This window comes from Asterias amurensis, chromosome 14 (assembly GCF_032118995.1).
Source record: "Asterias amurensis chromosome 14, ASM3211899v1".
In the NCBI taxonomy this organism is placed as follows: Eukaryota; Metazoa; Echinodermata; class Asteroidea; order Forcipulatida; family Asteriidae; genus Asterias; species Asterias amurensis.
The window spans coordinates 16,488,520-16,509,844 of NC_092661.1; the positions used below are offsets into that span (position 1 = coordinate 16,488,520).

Sequence of the window (21,325 nt, forward strand, 5' to 3'; positions counted from 1 at the left end):
CAAAGCCTCAAAATGCCCCTGACACAGTCATTCAAGTTAGCGCCCTCCATTGTCGGAAGTTGGTCAACTTCTGCTGGCGCGCCATTTTTCACGTGTTTACCTTTTGCGGTTTGGAGAAGTCCAACTCCAAAGTGAACTTCAGTCACTAACTCAAGATGGCACTCAAGTCCAATGATGCCTTTGCAGACAACGCTCCTGAGGATGGATTTTTAAAGTGTCTGAGATCAATGCCCGTGGTGAGTAGACTAGTGACAGTAAACAAATGTTCAAAACAGTGCGAGTGTGACGACGACAGTACAGTGTATTACTATTAACACAAAAATCAAATCAAAGTCAGTGTCACTCACTCGCCAGCATTATTATTCTTAATAATTATAAGTTATAAATAAGCTCAGGCATTCGCCCCTCTATCAGCACACCTTAAAAGGCTGTTATGCAGCAGGGCTTTAAATTAACTATGGGATAACTTTTCGTTTCACGCCACCACTTTTTCACTCATTTTTTTATAAAAAGGGACATCTCATTGAGGTTAATAATAGATACTATTTTATTTTAATTTAATTATTTCATATCGAATGAAAAAGTGGTGGCGTGATGATACAGAAACTCTTTTCCATAAAGTTAACCTTCAATTCTGTTGAGTGTTGGGTATCGAAGTTTAGTATACTTGCCCATAAATATGACAATTGCGATAAATCTTTCTTCTCTATTAAATGTGGTAATTCTTGGTGAGTTAGTGCTTGTTCAATTGAAAACATTTGACTGTATTTTGGTTGGCAACGATTTACTCCTAGAACTATGAGGACGATAGAGGAACAAACCTTATACTATAGTTCTTGGAGTAGGGTTGATTGGTCAATATGGGCGATCACCCGCTTGCGTTGCGCTATTTATTTGGAAAGCTGTTCCTCAACTAATTGACAGATCGGGCAACAAGTATGTTCAGGTCCGCGAGAGCACATTTTTATCAAGGGGTGCTGGATTTTCCAGAGAATCGCAAGCCTGTACAGGGGTCGAAATTAAGTGTATTTCCATGGTAGTCAGCAGGGCAAGTGACCAATAGTTTTTAGTAGCCCTGATTAGATTTTGGTAGCCCGAAAGACACATTATGTCTCACATCACGGCTCAAACTTTACAATACACCAATAACATAGTTCTTTATTGTTTGTGATGATGATTTTTGCATTATTTTTCCACTAGCCCGTCGGGCTATCAAACTGGAAAAATGAGTAGCCCGGCTGTAAATCTGGTAGTCCCGGGCTAGCGGGCTAGTGGCAATTTCGACCCCTGCTGTATGAAGCCAATACGGCGTGGGGTTCAGGGGCCCGCTTAAGGGCCCCGGAAGTTTTTTGGTCCTAGATGCTCTGTCGTGCATTCTGAGCCATTATTTGGCACTTTAAACTTAATTAAATGTACCTTTTATTGACCCGTCTTCAGAATGAAAACTTGTTAATCCAGATATTAATTTCTTTCTCTCTTTCATACAGAAACCGGCAACAACCTTCCGAGTTTTTGACCGTACAGTAAGTTTCAGATTTCTTAGGGAGGGTTTGAGTTTGTCCTTTCAATTTTCTGTGGATGTGTCACAGATGCAATTGCCTCCATGCCCCTGTATCATTGCCTTTGTGCCCCTCAAACTTTTTCAATAGAGGTGTCCTTTACAAAGGATAACAAGCCTTGAGCCCCAAGTTGCCCTTTCAAGAAAGAAGTATTGGGTGGTTGTGGAATAGGGTACGCAACAAGGTGTGGAACGGATCTAATAAGATGCAGTACTGACTCAAAGCAAACAAGAACTCTTGAACTTTTGATACGGCTGTATTCAAGTTCGTAACTGCCAAATAAATTATTCCCCTTTTGGATGAAAACCTGTTGAAGGAAATAGACATTTTTAATTCAAAAAATTGGAAAATGCGTGGCAGCAGTCGGTGAAAAAAAACCTCATGGGAAACAGCCTGACTGGATAAGTTTTAAAGGCAGTGGACATTATTGGTAATTACTCAAAATAATTATCAGCATAAAACCTCATTTGGTAACCAGTAATGGGGAGAGGTTGATTGTGAGAAACGGCTCCATCTGAAGTGGCGTAGTTTTCGAAAAAGAAGTAATTTTCAACAAATTTGATTTCGAGACCTCAAGTTTGGAATTTGAGGTCTCGAAATCAAGCATCTGAAAGCACACAACTTCGTGTGACAAGGGTGTTTGTTATTTCATTCATATCTCGCAACTTCGACGACCAATTGAGCTCAAATTTTCACGTGTTTGTTATTTTATGCATATATGTTTAGATACACCAAGTGAGAAGACTGGTCCTTGACAATTACCAATAGTGTCCACTGTCTTTAAATGATTTTGGGTTGAACAAGGACATAATGACAAGAATGGGGTTGGAACCAATGACCTTCGGATTAGCAGGTCGCACTCTACCACCTAAGGGTAGCTGACTGCTGCTTCCAAGGTTGTATAACAAACTTGAGTGTGATACCTGACAACATGGTAGTTAGGGTTATATTATGGCTTTGTCTGACTGGCACCCCTGAACAAAGTTATCAACAAAAAAGGGAGACTGCCAACATAGGACATAATATTTTGTAGGTCGTTCAAATTCGCTCTAGTCGATTTATCTTTGTTCAATCCCAAATCTGTCAAGAAAAAAAAACGTTTTACCAGTGCCATTGGCAACTTTAGCTTGTCACACTTAAATTTTGGACGCTCACCATGTATTGGCGACAAGTGGGGGACTAGTGGCGTAGTCGCGACTATTGATTGCTGAGTCCAGTCGCGACTACTGTTTTTTAAAACTTTTTGTTAATCATGCCTCGGCGACTACTGCAAAAATTGTTGCAACTACCGGGGTACTACAAAAACAGTTGTGACTACCTGTTTGGTGAACAAACTGTGTCGCTCACGACTATTCACAACATCATAGTTTACTTACGACACACAATCAGACATCAGTTACACAATCCTTCAATCCTTCCAGCGTGATTATTATTATTGCACCTGCGGGCAAACAATATGCTGGAATGCATCTTGGGAATTAAAAATTAGTAGCGACTCGTGTCAAAGTCGACTATTTTGGCATGGCTATTGGAGTAGTAAATTTAACTTGTTGCCCAGGCCTTTTGTATTGATGTCGTATTCATTTACCATTCTGCTGTTTCAGGAGTATTACACTGTCCATGGTGAAGATGCAATGTTTGCAGCAAAAGAATGTTTCAAGACACTCGGTGTAGTCAAGTACACAGGATCAGGTAAATATCCTAAGAACTGTTGTAATCCGGGCATAAATAATAATAATAATAATAATAAAGAACACTTAGTAGAGCGCCGGTATCCGCTTAAAAAAGGCGCTCATGGCGCTTGAGGAGAGAAAGACAAATTAGGACTGAAGATTAAGATGAGCCTTAACCCTTTGTGAATTCTCCCTTGAACTTTCTACAGGCACAATTTGTAAACAGCTCAATGGAAGAAAACAATTAAATATTGTTTTCTTATGGAGATTTCACTGTCTGATTTTAAAAAACCATTGCATTTGATACCCGTCCAGTGCAAAATTTGAAAAAAAATTGACGACATCATTCTGAGAGAATTGGGTGTGTATAGTTTCTTATGGGGATATTTTGGTCTTTTCATTTACTTAAAGTAATAATCGTTGGATGTTTTGGATGTTGGCATATTTTTGGAATGCCATTTTAATTTCTTTGGAAAACACTGCTGAGCATGTTTCTTTGTTCTGAAGCAACCCACAAACCCAACATTGGGAACCAACTGCAACAATGTAAACTGTATGGCATGTTGGCTGGTACCCTGTTTCTGCTGAGCATGATCTTTTTGTGCTTAGTAAGTTTTTTTGTACTGAAATTATTAATCATGCCTCGGCGACTACTGTATGGCATGCTGGCTGGTACCCTGTTTCTACTAAGCATGTGCTTTCTGTGCTTAGTAAGTTTTTTTGTACTGAAATTGTTACTGAAATTGGGCCTAGATCATTGTCTGGTTTTGATTGTCTTTTTGTTAGGAGAGAAAAAGGTGCCATATGTCAACCTGAGTAAGATGAACTTTGAAAGCATGGTGCGAGATCTTCTACTCGTACGACAGTATCGTGTTGAGATGTATAAGAACATGGCAACGGGGAAAGGCAATGACTGGCAGGTGGCTTACAAGGTAAGAAGGGCTCCCTCCCAGGGCCAAATTTCATAGAGCTGCTTAAGCAGAAAATATTCCCTAAAAAATTACTGCTTAGCAGAAATGAGCAGGATGCCAGTAACAAATTTATCATAGTATTATAGGCTGGTAACCTGATTCTGGTAAGCATCTTACTTTGATGTGCTTATAGCCTTTTTAAGCTTAAGCAGCTCTATGAAATTGGGCTCGGGGCTCAACTTTTACACTGGACCGCAGACTAGAACTCGAACCCACACTCTACTGATCAGAAACACCAGAGCTTGAGTCCGCTGCTCTTATCCGCTCAGCCAGGACACGACATGAACATGTGTTTCTCTGTCATTTTAATAGGTTTCTCCTGGTAACCTTACCCAATTTGAAGAGATCCTCTCCTCATTATTACTATTCTTGCTCAGGGACAAAATTGCCTAGTCTGGGACTAGAACCCACCCTCCAAGGATCAGAATCACCAGAGTTAGAGTTAGGTGCTTTTATCCAGTCGACCGTCGGCCATGACATTCCATTAACATTTCTCTGTCATTTTATAGGCTTCTCCTGGTAACCTCACCCAATTTGAAGAGATCCTCTTCGGTAACAACGACATGTCAACGTCAGCCAGTGTGATTGCTGTTAAGTACGTTAGCGAGGGCTCAGGGGGGCAGCTGACTGTTGGAGTCGGCTATGCTGACGCTACTCTGAGGGAACTAGCCGTGTGTCAGTTTACTGACAATGAGCATTTCTCCAACTTGGAGGTGAGTTTTGCACCCAATTTCAGGCCTGGAATTTCATCTTTCAGAGGGCAAGGCCATTTTCATTTTGCAAAGGGCACTTCCATTGAGAAATCTTAAAGTCAGTGGGAAACTTTTGAAGGGGCACCAATGCCACGACCAGGGGCAACATGGCCTCTGGCCATGCTTCAAAACATTGCTTAAAAATCTTTTCCAGACGTATTTTGCTTACTAGGTTGTTTATTTCATTTTCATTCCTTTATGTTAGTTTGTTGATTGCTTTAATAATTATTGTTGTAAAGCGTTGTGGTACCTTTTCTGTGTAAGAACGCTACAAATGCTTAGATTATTGTTATTCATTGTTAGTTATAGAATACAAGCTAAATTTGCTCCTCTTAAAGGGAAGGTACACGTTTGGTAATTACTCAAAACAAATATTAACTTAAAAACTGACTTGGTAACAAGCATTGGAGAGCTGTTGATAGTATAAAACATTGTGGGAAACAACTCCCTCTGAAGTATTGTAGTTTTTGAAAAAGAGGTAATTTCTCACTAAAAATAATAAACTTAGACTTCTAGCCAGAAGTCTTTTATTTCTGTCTGAAAGCACAAATTTGTGAATTTCATTTTCTCACAACTTTGATGACCAAAATTTGCACAGGCTTGTTATTTATGCTTATGATGAGATTGAGATACACCTAGTGAGGACACGGGTCTTTGACAATTACCAAACATGTACAGTGCCTTTAAGCTGTACCCTAAACACCAAAAATCCAACAAAGAAATGGTTGACTCTGACTTTTTTAAAAGTAAAATTCTATTGAAAACTCTTTCACGGACACACATTTTTTATTTTGATATAGGCCCTACTGGTGCAGCTGGGTCCAAAAGAGTGCCTGATACAATCACAGTCAGGCGAGGGCGCTGTGGACTCGGCCAAACTTACAGGCGTGTTAGAACGCAGTGGACTCCTGGTCACTGAGCGAGCGAGGGCGGACTTTGGCACCAAGGACGTTGAGCAGGATCTGAACCGTCTTCTGAAGGGAGCCAGCGAGGAGCAACGGAATGCTGCCACCCTGGGGGAGATGGAGAAGACGACTGCCGTGGGATCGCTGGCTGCGTTGATAAAATATCTTGAGGTGAGACTTGTGGAAGTGTCGTGGCCGAGCAGTTAAGAGCACCAAATTCAAACTGTGGTGTTTCTGATCAGTGCTTTTGAATTCCCAGCCATGACACTTGTGTCCTTAGCAAGACACTTGCTTTGTCCTTCAGATGGGATGTAAAGCTTTTGGTCCCATGTGTTGTGTAAACACATGTAAAAGAACCCAGTGCACTTATCAAAAAGAGAAAGGGTTCACCCCGGTGTTCCTGGCTGGATTGGCAGCATATTGCGCCACAGCACCTTGTAAACCATTACATGGTGCTAAGGATTAGGTCTCTAGTTCAAACTTTGTCCCACTCATCAGTGACTCACCTTGCAGTAAAGATACCAGGGGTGGATTTCACAAAGGTAGTCCTAACTTAGGACTAGTCCTGGGCAATGCTAAGAGATAGGACCAGTTTTAAGTTAGGATGGGTTACTGGTCCTAACTTATTATTTATTACTCTTTTTTTTCTCAGTTACTTGGAGATGAGAGTAACTTCAGACAGTTTCGTCTTAAATCGTTTGATCTGACGCAGTACATGAGACTGGATTCCTCTGCAGTGAGAGCGCTGAGTCTCTTGCCATCACCACAGGACGGTCAGTACTTCCAACTTGTACTTTTTTTTGGGCTTACATAATAGTAATAATGGTATACACAAATTGAACGGCAATGAGGTAAATAGTGCACGTCTATTCCCCCGAGGGACTTTTGAGTGACAAGAATAGGCCCCTCTTCTGGTCACTCACAGGCCCGAGGGGGAATAGACGTGCACTGTTATTATGCCAGTCAATATGTGTTTAATAACACACCTCGGTCTTGAATATGAAATGAGAAAAGAAACTTGGAAAAGAAGGGAATGCATTTAATTTCCCCTGATTCAGTTGTTTAGTTGCTGTTCATGGTTTATGTCAAGAGCGGGCGCTGTAACCAGGCACAAATTTAAAAGACTAGTTCCCGCTCAGGAACAAGTTCCCGCAAAACATGCGCGCACGATAACTAGACCACATGTATATTAGTTAACCCCACATGACCGTGTTTCTTGGCTGTGGCTGCTGTATGCGCCGTAGCACACTTATAAGGTGCTAAATAATTGGGTCTCAGAATTCATCACTGCAATTACCTATCTTTGTGAAATTTTGTATATACTTAGCGCCTTGAGTACCTTGTTTGGTAGATACGTGCGCTACATGTATATAAGACTTTGATATTATTATTAATAGTATTATTTTCAGTAATCAAAGGTTTGGAATACTTTTAAAATAGATTTGGAAAAATATTGTTGTCATTGTATTCTTTTGACCATTGTTGTTTCATTTGTGTTGTTTTTGTTTGTAATTTTAGGTGGTAATAAGAATGCGTGTCTTCTTGGACTCCTTAATAAATGCAAAACCCCTCAAGGTCAAAGGTTACTTGCCCAGTGGATCAAACAGCCGTTGGTGGACAAAAACAAAATTGGTATGTTAATTTGTTTCCCTTTTTTTTCTTGAAAACTCTTTGATGACAAAAACTTTTAAATAAAGATTTGACCATTCGACAAAACCAGCAATTGTTTTAACCATTTAGCACTCGTGCACTATTTAAGCATAGAGTATTGTACTCCTAGTAGTAATTTCACAGGTAAGCAGGGAATACTGGTTGAGTGCACTTGGATTTACTTGGAGGATAACCGTTTAATATTTGAAGTTTCTGTCCGCAGCTCTGTAAGTACAGTATGTGGATTAAAGCTGTTGGAACGTCTCTTTGTTCATACATCTTAGTAAAGTGAGAGTGTATAGGTGAGAACAATAGGATACTTTTGAGAAGCTGGCGGCAGCCGCTTAGCGATCCTTTTTTTGCGGCTCTGATTATTGTGCGCGTAGGTCTGAGCCTGCGCACTACTGGCAAGAGCTGTGAAAAAGGACCGTCCAAAAGTCTCCCATTGGTCTGTCAATTTTGTTTCTGATGGTTACCATTCCTTTTATTTTGCCCGAAGAGGAGCGTCTTGACATCGTTGAGGCTTTCGTGAACGACGTCGAACTCCGCCAGACTTTACAGGAGGAGCAGCTGAAACGAATCCCCGACCTCCAGCGTCTCGCCAAGAGGATCCAACGCAAGAAGGCCACATTGGAGGACTGCTATCGCATCTTTCAGGTCGTTGAGTTCATGCCCGTCTTACTGGAGACACTAGAGAGGCCAGGCATTGATTTATTGAAGGAGGTTTTCAGTAATCCCATCATGGTAATAATAATAATAATCATAAAATAATATCAAAGTTCTATATAGCGCACGTATCTACCAAACAAGGCACTCAAGGCGCTGAGTATATACAAACTTTCAGAAAAATAGGTTAATTATTGCAGTGATGAATTCTGAGACCCAAATATGTAGCACCTTATAAGGGTTTAGAAGGTGCTACAGCTCATACAGCAGCCACAGCCAGGAACACCGGGGCGAACCCCAGTGCACTTATCCCAGAGAGAAGGGGTTGGCCTCGCTATTCCTGGCTGGATTGGCAGCATATTGTGCCACAGCACCTTGTGCCACAGCACCTTGTAAAACAGTACAGGGTGCTATGTAAATGGAGTAGGTCTCATAATTCAAACGTAGTCCCTCATCTTGCAGGAAATACTGTATGGTACAGGACCTTGATCGTCACTGAGTGAAGCCATTATTATTGTTATTTATTGTCGTTATTTGTAGGAATTGTTGCTGGACTTTGCCAAGTACCAACAGATGGTGGAGACGACCATTGATTTAGACCAAGTGAAGAATCACGAGTTTCTCATCAAACCAGATTTTGATGAAGAACTAACGAGTAAGTGTGGGAATTCTTTGTCATCATTTTGCATACCTCAATTTATCTCTCCAAAAAGACGATTTTTTATTTTTTTTTGCATGTTAAAGATTTGTTTATTAGACCTCGCTATGCGTTAGTGCAGTTAAGAACGATCCAACCGATTTTCTACCTTCTGCCAAGGTGTAGTTAAAAAGCAGGACAGTTCTTTTCAGAACTGAGAAGTCTCCAGAAAAAAATCTTCTCTGCAGTAGAATAATATATAGCAAAACAGTTCTCTAAAAACTAACTCTACCTGGCAGGAGAATGCTGGACTGAAGACGAGCAGAGTATACTGTTTGAAACGTCGAGACCCAACTGGCTCTTTTCAGAGCCAACACTCACCCTAAGAGATTTACACATGGTTGTACCCGCAAGTTGTCTATTTATTTATAGTTTCTTCTTAAGTGTGGAGTTCTTTGTTATCAGTTTGCATTCCTCAATGTATTCCTCCGTAAAGATGATTTTTTGTTTTCATTTTAAAGATTTGTTTATCATGCTTTTAGATGCTGTTTACAATTATCAATATTTTCATAAGCGTACAAACTGTTGGGAAAACTATTCGCCTTTTAGGACACTCCATGAAATGTTGGGGCATAATGAATGTTAAAGGCACTATGGAGACTATTGGTAATTTCTCAAAATAATTGTTAGCATAAAAACTTGATTGGTAACAGGCAATGGAGAGCTGTTGATGGTATGAAACATCGTGAGAAACGGCTCCCTCTGAAGTAACGCAGTTTTCGAGAAAGAAGTAATTTTCAACTAAAATATTTGAATTTGATTTCAAGACCTTATATGTAGATTTTGAGGTCCCGAAGTCAAGCATCTGAAAGCACACAACTTCGTGTGACAAGGGTGTTTTTACTTCCATTATTATCTCGCGACTTCAACGACCAATTGAGCTCAAATTTTCACAGGTATGTTATTTTGTGCATAATATGTTTCTGATACACTAAGTGAGAAGACTGGTCTTTGACAACTACCTAAGGTGTCCACTGCCTTTAAAGGATTTCAAGTAAATGCAAAAGTGCACAGCCACAATCGTGGATACACACTTCTTTTCTGTCCCGTGCCTTTAAAGGATTTGGGTACTTTTTAAAAATGTCCATAGATTTACATTAAACTTACAGGGTTTGAAGATAATGATAGTGCAAAGCTTCCCTTCAAGTATTGCTTACTGAGGTGCTGTAGTTTTTGAGAAATGAGTAAAACAATATCATGAAAATTTGTGATTAAAATAATTTTCGTCTCATGAGACGAAAATTATTTTCTTGACATTGTTTTACTTATTTCCCAAAAACTACATCACCTCAGCACGTAATATTTTCAGGGAAGCTTTCTACTATCATTATCTTCAAACTGTGTAAGTTTAGTGTAAATCTGTGGACTGTGTGTTTTTTGTCCTACAAAGGTTACATAGACCCTTTAACTCCGCCTCCTGACAGCAGTTTTCAATTTTGTGATTCTTGCAGACTTACGGGAGAAGATGGATGGTCTAGAGAATAACATCCAGGCTCAGCTAGGCAAGGCAGCGAGGGATCTCGGCCTGGAAGCCAACAAGACCATCAAACTAGAGTCCAATAACCAGCTGGGATATTTCTTCCGTGTCACGAGGAAGGTACGTTTGTTTGTTTGATTGTTTGTTAGTCAGGGGTGTTTGTTTGTTTGTTTTATTTCCATTGGTACAACTACAAAAGTACAAGAATATTGACTACAAGGAAATAAATATAGTTATATGAATAAATTTAAAAAAATAGTTAAAGGCCTGACATTTTGACTCTGCTAGGGTCGAAAGGTTAGGCTATTACAGGTAACTATTTTGTGCATTATACCATATGTCGTTTGAGTTGGTAGGCAGTTTGCAACAGCTAATTCTATTTCCTCATAACAAAATAAAGTACAAGTGAGGGGTCCTAACTAGAGGAGATAAAACCCTCCTGTATTGTAGCACCCAAACTACTGTATAAAATGCTGCACTCAGGGACGGATGTAGTTTCTCCGGCTTTTGGCAAATTTCAGGCTTTTTCGACTCAAAAAGTCAACCAACGTGAATCATGTGAATCCGTTGAGAAAATCGGGGGGTAGATTGTGCTAATTAATTATTCATGTTGAGTTTTGCATGCCGAAATGTAGACTTCAAAATTTTTCCGTGGCCCTTAGGCGGGCCCCGGACCCCACACTGTTAGGGGCGAGCTTGCGCTCGCAATGATAGGACTCACATTTCCGGACAATTTAAATTTTCAGGCTTTTTTTAAGACAAGCAATCCCTGTGCACTAGCGATAAGTGCAATCTGAAAGTAGGTTATAGTAACCCTAAATAAAGCACATCTTAATAGAAACATTTTTTAAAAGAAGCAAATCTTTTTTAATATTTTCAAAATAGGAAGAAAAAGTTTTACGAAACAACAAGAAGTATGCCACTATCGACACCAACAAAAATGGAGTCCGTTTCACGCAATCTACGATGCGTAGTCTGAACGAAGAACACATGTCAGCCAAGGAAGAGTATAATGAAATGCAAAAAGCCATCGTTGCCGAGATCATTGGTATTGCAGGTGAGTTTGACTTTCATTTCTTGATTTGGGGTTGAACAACGAAAAATTTACTGGAGTGGGATTTGAACCAGCGACCTTCGGATTAATGTGCCGGCGTTCTACCAACTGAGCTATCAAGCCTTACATGTATGTCTCCTTTTTTTTGTAAAACCACTCAATTATTAACTGTCCTGTAGCCAGGGATAACACAACACAACCTGGGAAGCGGCAGCCAGAGAATTACCTTAAGGGGATGCGACTTTGTATAACTTGCAATAACTGTTGATGGTCTGGGTCTAATTACATGGTGTAAACAAATGTCAAGCTTAACATCATTTACTTTACCCCAAAAGTTAGAATTTCACCAAGATGTTTGTGTTTTGTCTTGTTTTTCATACAGCTGGTTATGTTGATCGCATGATGCTGTTGAGTGATATCATTGCACAGTTGGACGTACTTGTAAGGTAAATTATCCCAACCTGTCGATAGACCTTATGCGAAGGATGTTATAAGCACTCCGCACTAATGCAAAAAAAAAAAGGAGCTTATAATTAATTATATCGGAATCTCAAACTAATTTTCACTTACATACGCTCGCGTGGGTGTCCAAGTTTTATGTTTACTGTCTATGTACTGACCATACTACTACTTCTACTACAAACAATGCCATATTGTGCGTTGATGATAGTGATCGCTATATAGTGGAATGTTTGACGGAAGTTGCAATTGGGCCTTCAAATTTGGATGTGTAAGGCCCGGTTCATACTTCTCGCGAATGCGAATGCGTTACGAATTTTGACATCAAAAGGCTGTTTTCACAGCAAATTTTTCACAGGATTTGAGCACAAGTCAACTGGCGGGAATTATTTGTTGCAATTTTTCGACATCAAAGTTTGTATCGCAGGAAGTATGAACGGGTCTTTAAACATCCTGTCTTTTTTTTTTTTCTTCTTGTCATTTTAGCTTTGCACATGTATCCTCCAATGCCCCTATCTCCTACGTCCGCCCTACACTGTCAGAGAAGGGACAGGGTGGAATCAACATTAAACATCCTGTCTTGTTTTTTTTTCTTGTCATTTTAGCTTTGCACATGTATCCTCCAATGCCCCTATCTCCTACGTCCGCCCTACACTGTCAGAGAAGGGGCAGGGTGGAATCAACATTAAACATCCTGTCTTGTTTTTCTTCTCTGTCATTTTAGCATCGCACATGTATCCTCCAATGGATACATTCGCACATGTATCCTCCAATGCCCCTATCTCTTACGTCCGCCCTACACTGTCAGAGAAGGGACAGGGTGGAATCAACATTAAACATCCTGTCTTGTTTTTCTTTTTGTCATTTTAGCTTTGCACATGTATCCTCCAATGCCCCTATCTCCTACGTCCGCCCTACACTGTCAGAGAAGGGACAGGGTGGAATCAACATTAAACATTCTGACTTGTTTTTCTTCTTGTCATTTTAGCTTTGCACATGTATCCTCTAATGCCCCTATCTCCTACGTCCGCCCTACACTGTCAGAGAAGGGACAGGGTGGAATCAAGCTGGTCGAGGCAAGGCACCCATGTCTGGAAGTACAGGACGATGTCGCCTTCATTCCAAACGGCGTGACTTTTGAGAGGGAAAAACAAATGTTTTATATCATCACTGGACCGAATATGGGCGGAAAATCTACTTTCATAAGACAGGTAACACTTTCAAGATTAAGTATTTGTTTAAAGACACTGGACACTATTGGTATTTACTCAAAGTATTTGTAAGCACAAAAAAAAAGCATTTGTAACCGTTTGTTATAAAATGGTTGGAAAGATAATTTAAAAGTAGATAGCAATGATCCACACACATTTGTCTCGAAATTGCGTGGTTTTCCTTTTACTTACGTGATCAGCCATTTATGGGAGTCAAAAATTTGACTCCCATAAATGGCGCAATTTCGAGTGATACTTGTGTGGATCATTATACTCTACTTTTAAAATATCTTTCTAATCATATGCATTTTATAACAAACGGTTACAAGCGCTTTTCAAAGACCAACTCGGCCGATCCAAGGCAACGTGTTTCTTAAGTAGTAGTAGTAGTAGTAGTTTCAAAGTAGTTTTTTAACAGCTTCTCAAAATTGGGCTTCGACCTCATGATTTTTGTTTCCTGCAGATCGGTGTTGTTGTCCTGATGGCTCAGCTTGGTTGCTTCGTCCCGTGTCGATCGGCCGAGATCTCCATCGTAGATTCCATTCTAGCTAGAGTAGGAGCAGGAGACAGTCAACTTAAAGGTGTTTCCACCTTCATGTCTGAGATGCTGGAGACCGCATCCATTCTCCGGGTTAGTGAGATTGTCCAACTACTCTCCTGACAACGATCAGAGCATACTGATCAAAATGTTATTAAACCACTCTCAGAACCACCATCGCTCATAAAGAGGTTTCATACATGGGCCCAATTTCATAAAGCTGTTAAGCAGAAAATACTGCTTGACAGACTTCTTTGCTAAGCAAAAATTTAGTCTACTTATAAATATTTTCTGAATAATTGAGTTTTTAATTTCCACTTGAATAAGAATAATCTGTTTATTTCTCAGAGAGGTATTCAATGAATTCCACAGCTTAGGCTCTTCATGTTTGACACCGTTTTTGAGCTAGTGTGGTATGAGCATATGGACACTGAAAATCAGTGCACTATTTAGTGAAGTGATTATTATTATTATTATTATTATTATTATTATTATTATTATTATTATTATTATTATTATTATTATTATTATTATTATTATTATTATTATTATTATTATTATTATTATTATTATTATTATTATTATTATTATTATTATTATTATTATTATTATTATTATTATTATTATTATTATTATTATTATTATTATTATTATTATTATTATTATTATTATTATTTATTCGGCCATTTCATCAATAACAACAACAATACATGTACATGTAATGCAAATAAGATTATAGTAAAAGGAAAACAGAATTAAAAAATATGTTGGACAGAACTACATAAAGGCATATAGGCTAAATAATGGCAACTAAAGCACGGGTCCTGAACGAAGATGACTGACATAAAGGTTTGGATACAACAAGAAACATGTGAAGAATAGATGAGAGAGTATGGTAGATTGGGAGAGGACAGGGAGACATGGTGGGGGAGGGAAGAGCAGGGAACTACAATTAGGGACAGAGACAACCCACTTTAAGCTGGCCAGGATTAACAAAAGAGTACTTAAACCCTGTGACCCTAAAGTCTGTCAATCCAAACGTGATAGTGAATATCTTGATACTGAACATTGAACAGATGGTGTTTGGAAGTGTTTTAATTGCGAAGCTGTCGCTCAAAGGTCCCAAGCCGTAATTTGGTCCCTCATGCCGGTCGTTCGCATCCAAATATTTCAATCCCAATATCAAATCTGATAAATAATTCCGATGCTTTTTGTTTTGTTTGTAGTCTGCATCAGAAAACTCTCTTATCATAATTGACGAGCTTGGAAGAGGGACGTCAACGTATGATGGCTTCGGACTGGCGTGGGCAATCTCAGAGTAAGATCTGACATTAGTGTTTTTAAAAATAATTTTAAACAAAAACGAATTTGCTATTGTTATTTGATATTCTATCATGTAAAGATCAGCCGCGATTTCACGCAACTTCACACAACTGCATTTTTTTTATAGCATATAACATCTGGATGTGATGATGAATGGACCAATAAGAATTCGGCTCTAATTATGAATAAGTATGAGGTATAGTTAGTGCGTATTGTATACCTTTTTGTAGGGACAAAATGGAAAACCTTTGTAATCTGATTTGACTAACATAACTAGACGAACGCAGAAACCCTCCTAACTTCAGCAACAATTTTTGGGAATTCCTTTACACTTTTGAAATAAACTGTGGTGTTTAGGCTTAACCACTGGGCACTAGACAGACTGATTTGTACGCTGCTCGGCCACCCTCTGTGTCGTCTGTTGCTGCGGCGTACTGATACCGCGCGATACGCCTGTATGGCAAACTGAACATTGCATGACACGCTAGTACATGTGTATGTCAAAATCAGCATCATGTGACACACATGTATGGCAAAATAGCAAGATGGTGTAGCACATAAACCGTTTCTAGTGTTTTCATTGGTCAATGTGACGTCTACTGTATGGCAAAATAATTTGCCATACACGCGTAAAAAAATGTCATATGCTCGTCCAAAACAAATGGTCTCAGAACGAAACCGCACGCACAAGGACACACTCAGCGTTCTCCGGGTTCTATTTCTATGGTTTATTCTCACTGATCAGCCATCTTGGATTGGAATAGAAACTTAGAAATTATAACAACAATTAATAAACCAAAAGCTATATTTTTTTTCTTTCCACTCGTCAGGCACATAGCAACCAAGATATCAGGATTCTGTTTATTTGCTACCCATTTTCACGAGCTGACTGCACTAGCCGATGATGTCCAAACCGTTAACAATCTACATGTTACGGCGCTCACTACCGATGGGCAGCTCACACTACTCTACAGAGTCAAACCTGGTGAGTAGTAAGCCTGGGCGACGAGTGAAATTTACTACTCGATTACTAGGCGCGCCTCAAATAGTCACGACTTTGACACTAGTCAAATTGTTTTAATGTGCAATTGCACCACGTGATGAGGTTACGCGATAAACCAGTCAGGCGTGACCGGGCGTGCACCAAGCACCATGCAAGCCCTGACCACGCCAGTCGTATTCCTGAAACCATCCTGTGTGCTGTGTGCCTCATTTCATCTCCTCTCAACCCCAAGGCTTCAGCGGTCCGACTCGGCTATCTGGTAAATATTCCCTGAATGTTGCTATAGGATAACCATATAGAGCCATTCACAACAAAATAATATCCATCACAACATTCAAGACAAACTTAAAATCTCACCTGTTCAAACAAGCAAACTCACACAATCCTCGGTCCTAATTTGTCTTTCTCTCTCCAAACGCCATGATCGCCTTCCTGAGGTGGTTACCGGCGCTTTACTAAGTGTTCTATAGTATTATTATTATTATAACACCCCTTGCAAGTATTGTGCCTGCTCATTGGTTTAGAGCGCGTCACATGACATGTCTTAGTTTTGCTAGACGACGGCCGTGTGATAGAGCGTCGGTTTGCCATGCGCTAGTCCGACAGACTAGCACACGGCGTGCAGTACCCAGACGTCCGTTGCGTGTACGAGGATGATAAATTAATAGTCTGTAACCATTTCGGATTGTCCGACACTACATGCAACACAGTAGGTAAAAGTGTTTGCAATCTGTGTTCGCGTCGTCCGTGGATTGTAGCATTCAGGTCTGTAACTTAATAATAATACAGGTTTTAGAAATGTTTGGGGTGTTATAAAACAAATATTGACTGCTTTTACTCGTGCAATGGTTAAAAACTATGACTTCCTCGGTGATCCCCGGAGCGTTCTATTTTCCCTCGGCTTTGCCTCGGGAAAATAGAACGCTCCGTGGATCACCTCGGGAGTCATAGTTTTAACCATAGCACTCGAAGCAGTCAATATTTGTATATTATTATTAGGCGTGACTAATTTTCAGGATCATGCTTTTGTTAATGCTGTCCATACCCTCTGGAACGCACCCCAATAAAAATAATGAGAGCTAACAGTTTTGATAACTTCAAATCTCTGTTAAAGGCAGTGGACACTATTGGTAATTGTCAAAGACTAGCCTTCACAGTTGATGTATCTCAACATATGCATAAAAAAACAAACCTGTAAAAGGTTGAGCTCAATCAGTCATCGAAGTTGCGAGATAAAAGTGAAAGAAAAATAACCCTTGTCACACGAAGTTGTGTGCGTTTAGATAGTTGATTTCGAGACCTCAAGTTCTAAATCTGATGTCTCGAAATCAAATTCGTGGAAAATTACTTCCTTCTTGAAAACTAAGGCACTTCAGAGGGAGTCGATTCTTACAATGTTTTATACCATCAACCTCTCCCCATTACTCGTCACCAAGAAAGGTTTTATGCCAAAAATTATTTTTTGTAATTACCAATAGTTTCCACTGCCTTTAAAACTCATCTTTTCAAGTTGACTTTTTAACTGATTTTTGTTCTTCATTGTATTTTAATATGTAATCTGGTGGGTCATTCTAAGCTCCTTGCGAGATATTTTTTGTGGTTTGTTGTTTTCATCTGTTTTCAAGATGTGTTGTCTTTTTATAATGTTTACTTTGGTTTTAATCTTCTTTTGATTGTGGTAATTTTAATTGTTATTTTAATTGTTAATTTTAAAGTAAATGTATTGCCGGTTCCTTTATTCATTTTAATGTCTGTAACAGCGCGTTTGGGTATATTTTTTAATGGTGTATTTTCTGGTATGTTTTATTAATATCTTATCGTACAGCGCATTTGAACAAAATTAAATTGGAATTTGCGCAAAATAAATGAATAAATTGTTATTATATATATAGAAAAAAACCAAAAAAACTTGATCATCAAATCTGTTTCAACCTCCCTCAAATCTGACTAGGTGTTTGTGACCAGAGTTTTGGGATCCACGTCGCTGAGTTGGTCCACTTCCCCAAGAAGGTGATAGACTACGCTAAGATGAAAGCATTAGAGCTAGAGGACTACCAAAGCACTGGAGCCTCGGGAGGAGGGAGCATGGAGGGGCTAGATGCACCAGCTGCCAAGAAGAGGAGGCTGGAAAAACAGGTTTGTGCTTCCAACACATATCTGTCTCACTTCTGCATTTTCCGTAGAACGCACAAATGCTGTAATAGACCTTTACCATGCTGCCTCCATCTCAGTCTTGTTCCAAATATCGAGTTAAAAGAATGAATGCTAATAATCATTTTGCAAAATTGGAACCAGACTATTTTGTTCTTCCAGCCTTGGTTTGGTAAAGTTTATATCATAGGGAGAAATTCAAGATGGCTGCCTTATGATAGCGGTCTATATCCCAGTCACAATAAGTTTGTGATTAATTACCTTCCATCCTTTTTTGTTTAGAGTGTCAGCAAAATTGTTTGCAATGGCTGTGTTCAACTTAATGTACTTTTCCATGCAACTTTTGCCTTTTAAATTTTATTCATGAAATCTGTTTACAATTGATTATTGTTGAATGTTTTTGTGTTGTTTTTGTGTAATCACTTTTTGTAGCTTTTCGCAATTGTTGGGTGTTGAATTTGTTATATGTTATCTGACACAGTTTAGCTGTTGGCTGCATTGGTTAAACAATTTAATGTTTTTATTGTTTAATGTACTTGTTCTGGTTTTGTGTATCTCTTTTTGCAACTTTTAAATGTGTTCAACTTCAATGTTATCCGACACAGTTGAGCTGTTGGCTGAAATGGTACACTTAACTTTTGTGTGGCTATTATAACACAAATTGTAAAAATGTATGTACTTTTTCTTGCAGTTATCACCATATAACTTTGACTATTGAAATCTGTTTACAATTGACTATTGTTGAATGTTTTCGTATTGGTTTTTTGTGTAGTCTCTTTTTTTTCTGTAGCTGTTTGCAATTGTTGGGTGTTCAGTTTGATTTATGTTATCTCGCCGCAATTGAGCTGTTGGCTGCAATGGTACACTTAACTTTTATGTGGATATTATAATACAAATTGTAAAAATTTACTTCTTCATGCATTAATCACCTTCTTAATTTTAATAATGAAATATAATTACAATTGACTGCTATTGTTTTATGATTTTGTATTGCTTTTGTGTAATCTCTTTTTGTAGCTGCTTGCAATTTTGGAGTGTTCAATTTTTTTGTGCTTTCTAGTCGCAATTTAGCTGTTGGCTGCAATGGAATTTGATTTATTGAGTTACATGTTTTACTAACAGGTTGAATGTTTTTAAGAATTTTGCCTCCTTTTGTTACGATTCTGTTGTGTTATTTTTTGTATTATTTGTCTGTACAATTGTACTTGCTTCGTTTTTTACTAGTGTCATGTTCAGTCCCCTAGACCATCTGGACATGATAATGCGCTATATAATTGTTGGTATTAATATTTATTATTAATGGTACACTTAAATGTTATGTGGATATTATGATACAAAATGTGAAATTTCTCATACAATTAGTTTAGTATCTTGCCTGCCAGAGAATGCTTTGGAATGTACAAGGTCACTCTTTCAGCAAACAGCTTTGTAATCGCAGGTTTTTAAGGCCGATATGAAATTTCAAACTATCAATTAAATACCTTTATTGGATTTCTGTTTTAGTTTATAATGTAATAGATGTTAAATTTGTATCGCGGACAAAGAATATTCTTTTTGGTTTCACCCATATTATACACTGATTTGTGTTAGTACTGTACATGTATACTGAGTGTTTAATTATACTGAATAGTTCATAATGGTTTGAAAAGAAAATAGTTGTACATCATCTTCTAATTTGTTTTTGTTTTTTTCTAGGAAGGAGAAATGATCATTGACGATTTCTTGAAGAAAGTGAAACAACTCGACACAGAAACGATGTCTGATGAGCATGTTTATGAGGCAGTGCAGCGATTAAAAGAAGAAGTTGCAAAGAAGAGTAGTCCGTATGTACAGGAAGTGCTGTCCAGGAGTGACATTTGAACTTTAACCTTTGAAATTTAAACAGACGTAAGTTTTTTGTTGGTTAATGCAAAGGTTTGAAGTTATGGACCTTTGACTTTATTTACTTCTACTATCAACTTTAACAAAAGGTCAGGTTCCTTTAGATAAAAGAAGATATCAGTTATATTTTGTTATGTGTACGTTGGGAACAAGACTTTTGCAGTAGCACTTCCAAGTCTTGCTGGTATTTGAAGATTTTCAGCTGATGGTGTGCCATTGAAAATTGAAAAGTACAAAACAAATTCTTGCTGTGCCTTAAAGACACTGGACACCTTCGGTAATTGTCATAGACCAGTCTTCTCACTTAAATAAAAAACCTGTGCAAATTTGAACTCGATGAAGTTGTGAGAAAATAATGGAAGAAAAAATACCCTTGTCACACGAAGTTTGGTGCTTTCAGATGCTTGAATTCAAGACCTCAAAATCAAATTCTGAGGTCTCAAAATCAAATTCAAATATTTTAGTGAGAAATAACTTCTTTCTCGAAAACGATGTTACTTCAGAGGGAGCCGTTAATCACAATGTTTTATACTATCAACATCTCTCCATTGATCGCTAACAAGTAAGTTTTTATGCTAACAATTATTTTGAGCAATTACCAGTAGTACCCAGTGCCTTTAAACTTTTGTGTCTCGTTTGTTTACAAGCTGCACTTGCATGCATGTCTTGTAGAGCTGCTAACCAGAAAATTTTGCTAAGCAAATATATCTGCTTACAAAACATTAGCTGTCTCAAACAACAAACATTACTTGGTTTATTGGCTGGATGAAACAAATTTACGCTTGGCAATATTTTTATGTGCTGAGTAAGTTCCATCCTTGTGTATATAGTTTGATCAAAACCTGATGTCACAACTTATCACAAATTATTACTTTACTCAAGTCTTTTCTACCTGTGTACATCATTAATAGTATGGTTACCATTACACAGATTTGTGATGTGAGGGTCGTGGGTTCGAATCCCACTTGAGTAGTCTTTGGGTTTTCTTCTGTAGGGCTTGGGTACCTGAGTGTGAACTACTCAACAGACAACTAAGAAATAAGCTTCTTAATATTTTTAAAAAATAACTTTTGTCTTTGGGTACTTTTTGTAACACAAAACACAATGTCCACAGATTTACATTAAACTTACACCGTTTGAAGATAATGATAGTAGAAAGCGTACCTTAAAATATTAGTTGCTGAGGTGCTGTAGTTTTTGAGAAATGAGTAAAAAATGTCATGAAAATACGTTTTTACATGTGAAAATAATTTCCGTCTCATGATCACTGAGACGAAAATTATTTTCATGACATTGTTTTACTCATTTATCAAAAAATCTGTAGACATTTTGTTTTTTTTGTCCTAAAAAAAGTA

The 21,325-nt window shown here is 38.4% G+C and overlaps 1 protein-coding gene across 1 annotated transcript; it reads left to right on the plus strand.

Annotated features, from left to right (window-relative positions):
• The first annotated feature begins 85 nt into the window (after positions 1–85).
• LOC139947138 (DNA mismatch repair protein Msh2-like) lies at positions 86–20,641 on the plus strand. The gene is made up of 19 exons (XM_071944995.1): positions 86–236; positions 1,488–1,523; positions 3,164–3,251; positions 4,019–4,164; positions 4,713–4,916; positions 5,756–6,031; positions 6,513–6,633; positions 7,379–7,492; positions 8,010–8,254; positions 8,717–8,831; positions 10,325–10,470; positions 11,236–11,407; positions 11,787–11,850; positions 12,852–13,074; positions 13,538–13,705; positions 14,839–14,930; positions 15,766–15,920; positions 17,890–18,074; positions 19,785–20,641. The coding sequence occupies exons 1-19, from the start codon at positions 156–158 to the stop codon at positions 19,947–19,949; spliced, it is 2,796 nt and encodes a 931-aa protein (XP_071801096.1). The 5' UTR covers positions 86–155; the 3' UTR covers positions 19,950–20,641.
• Positions 20,642–21,325: the final 684 nt, after the last annotated feature.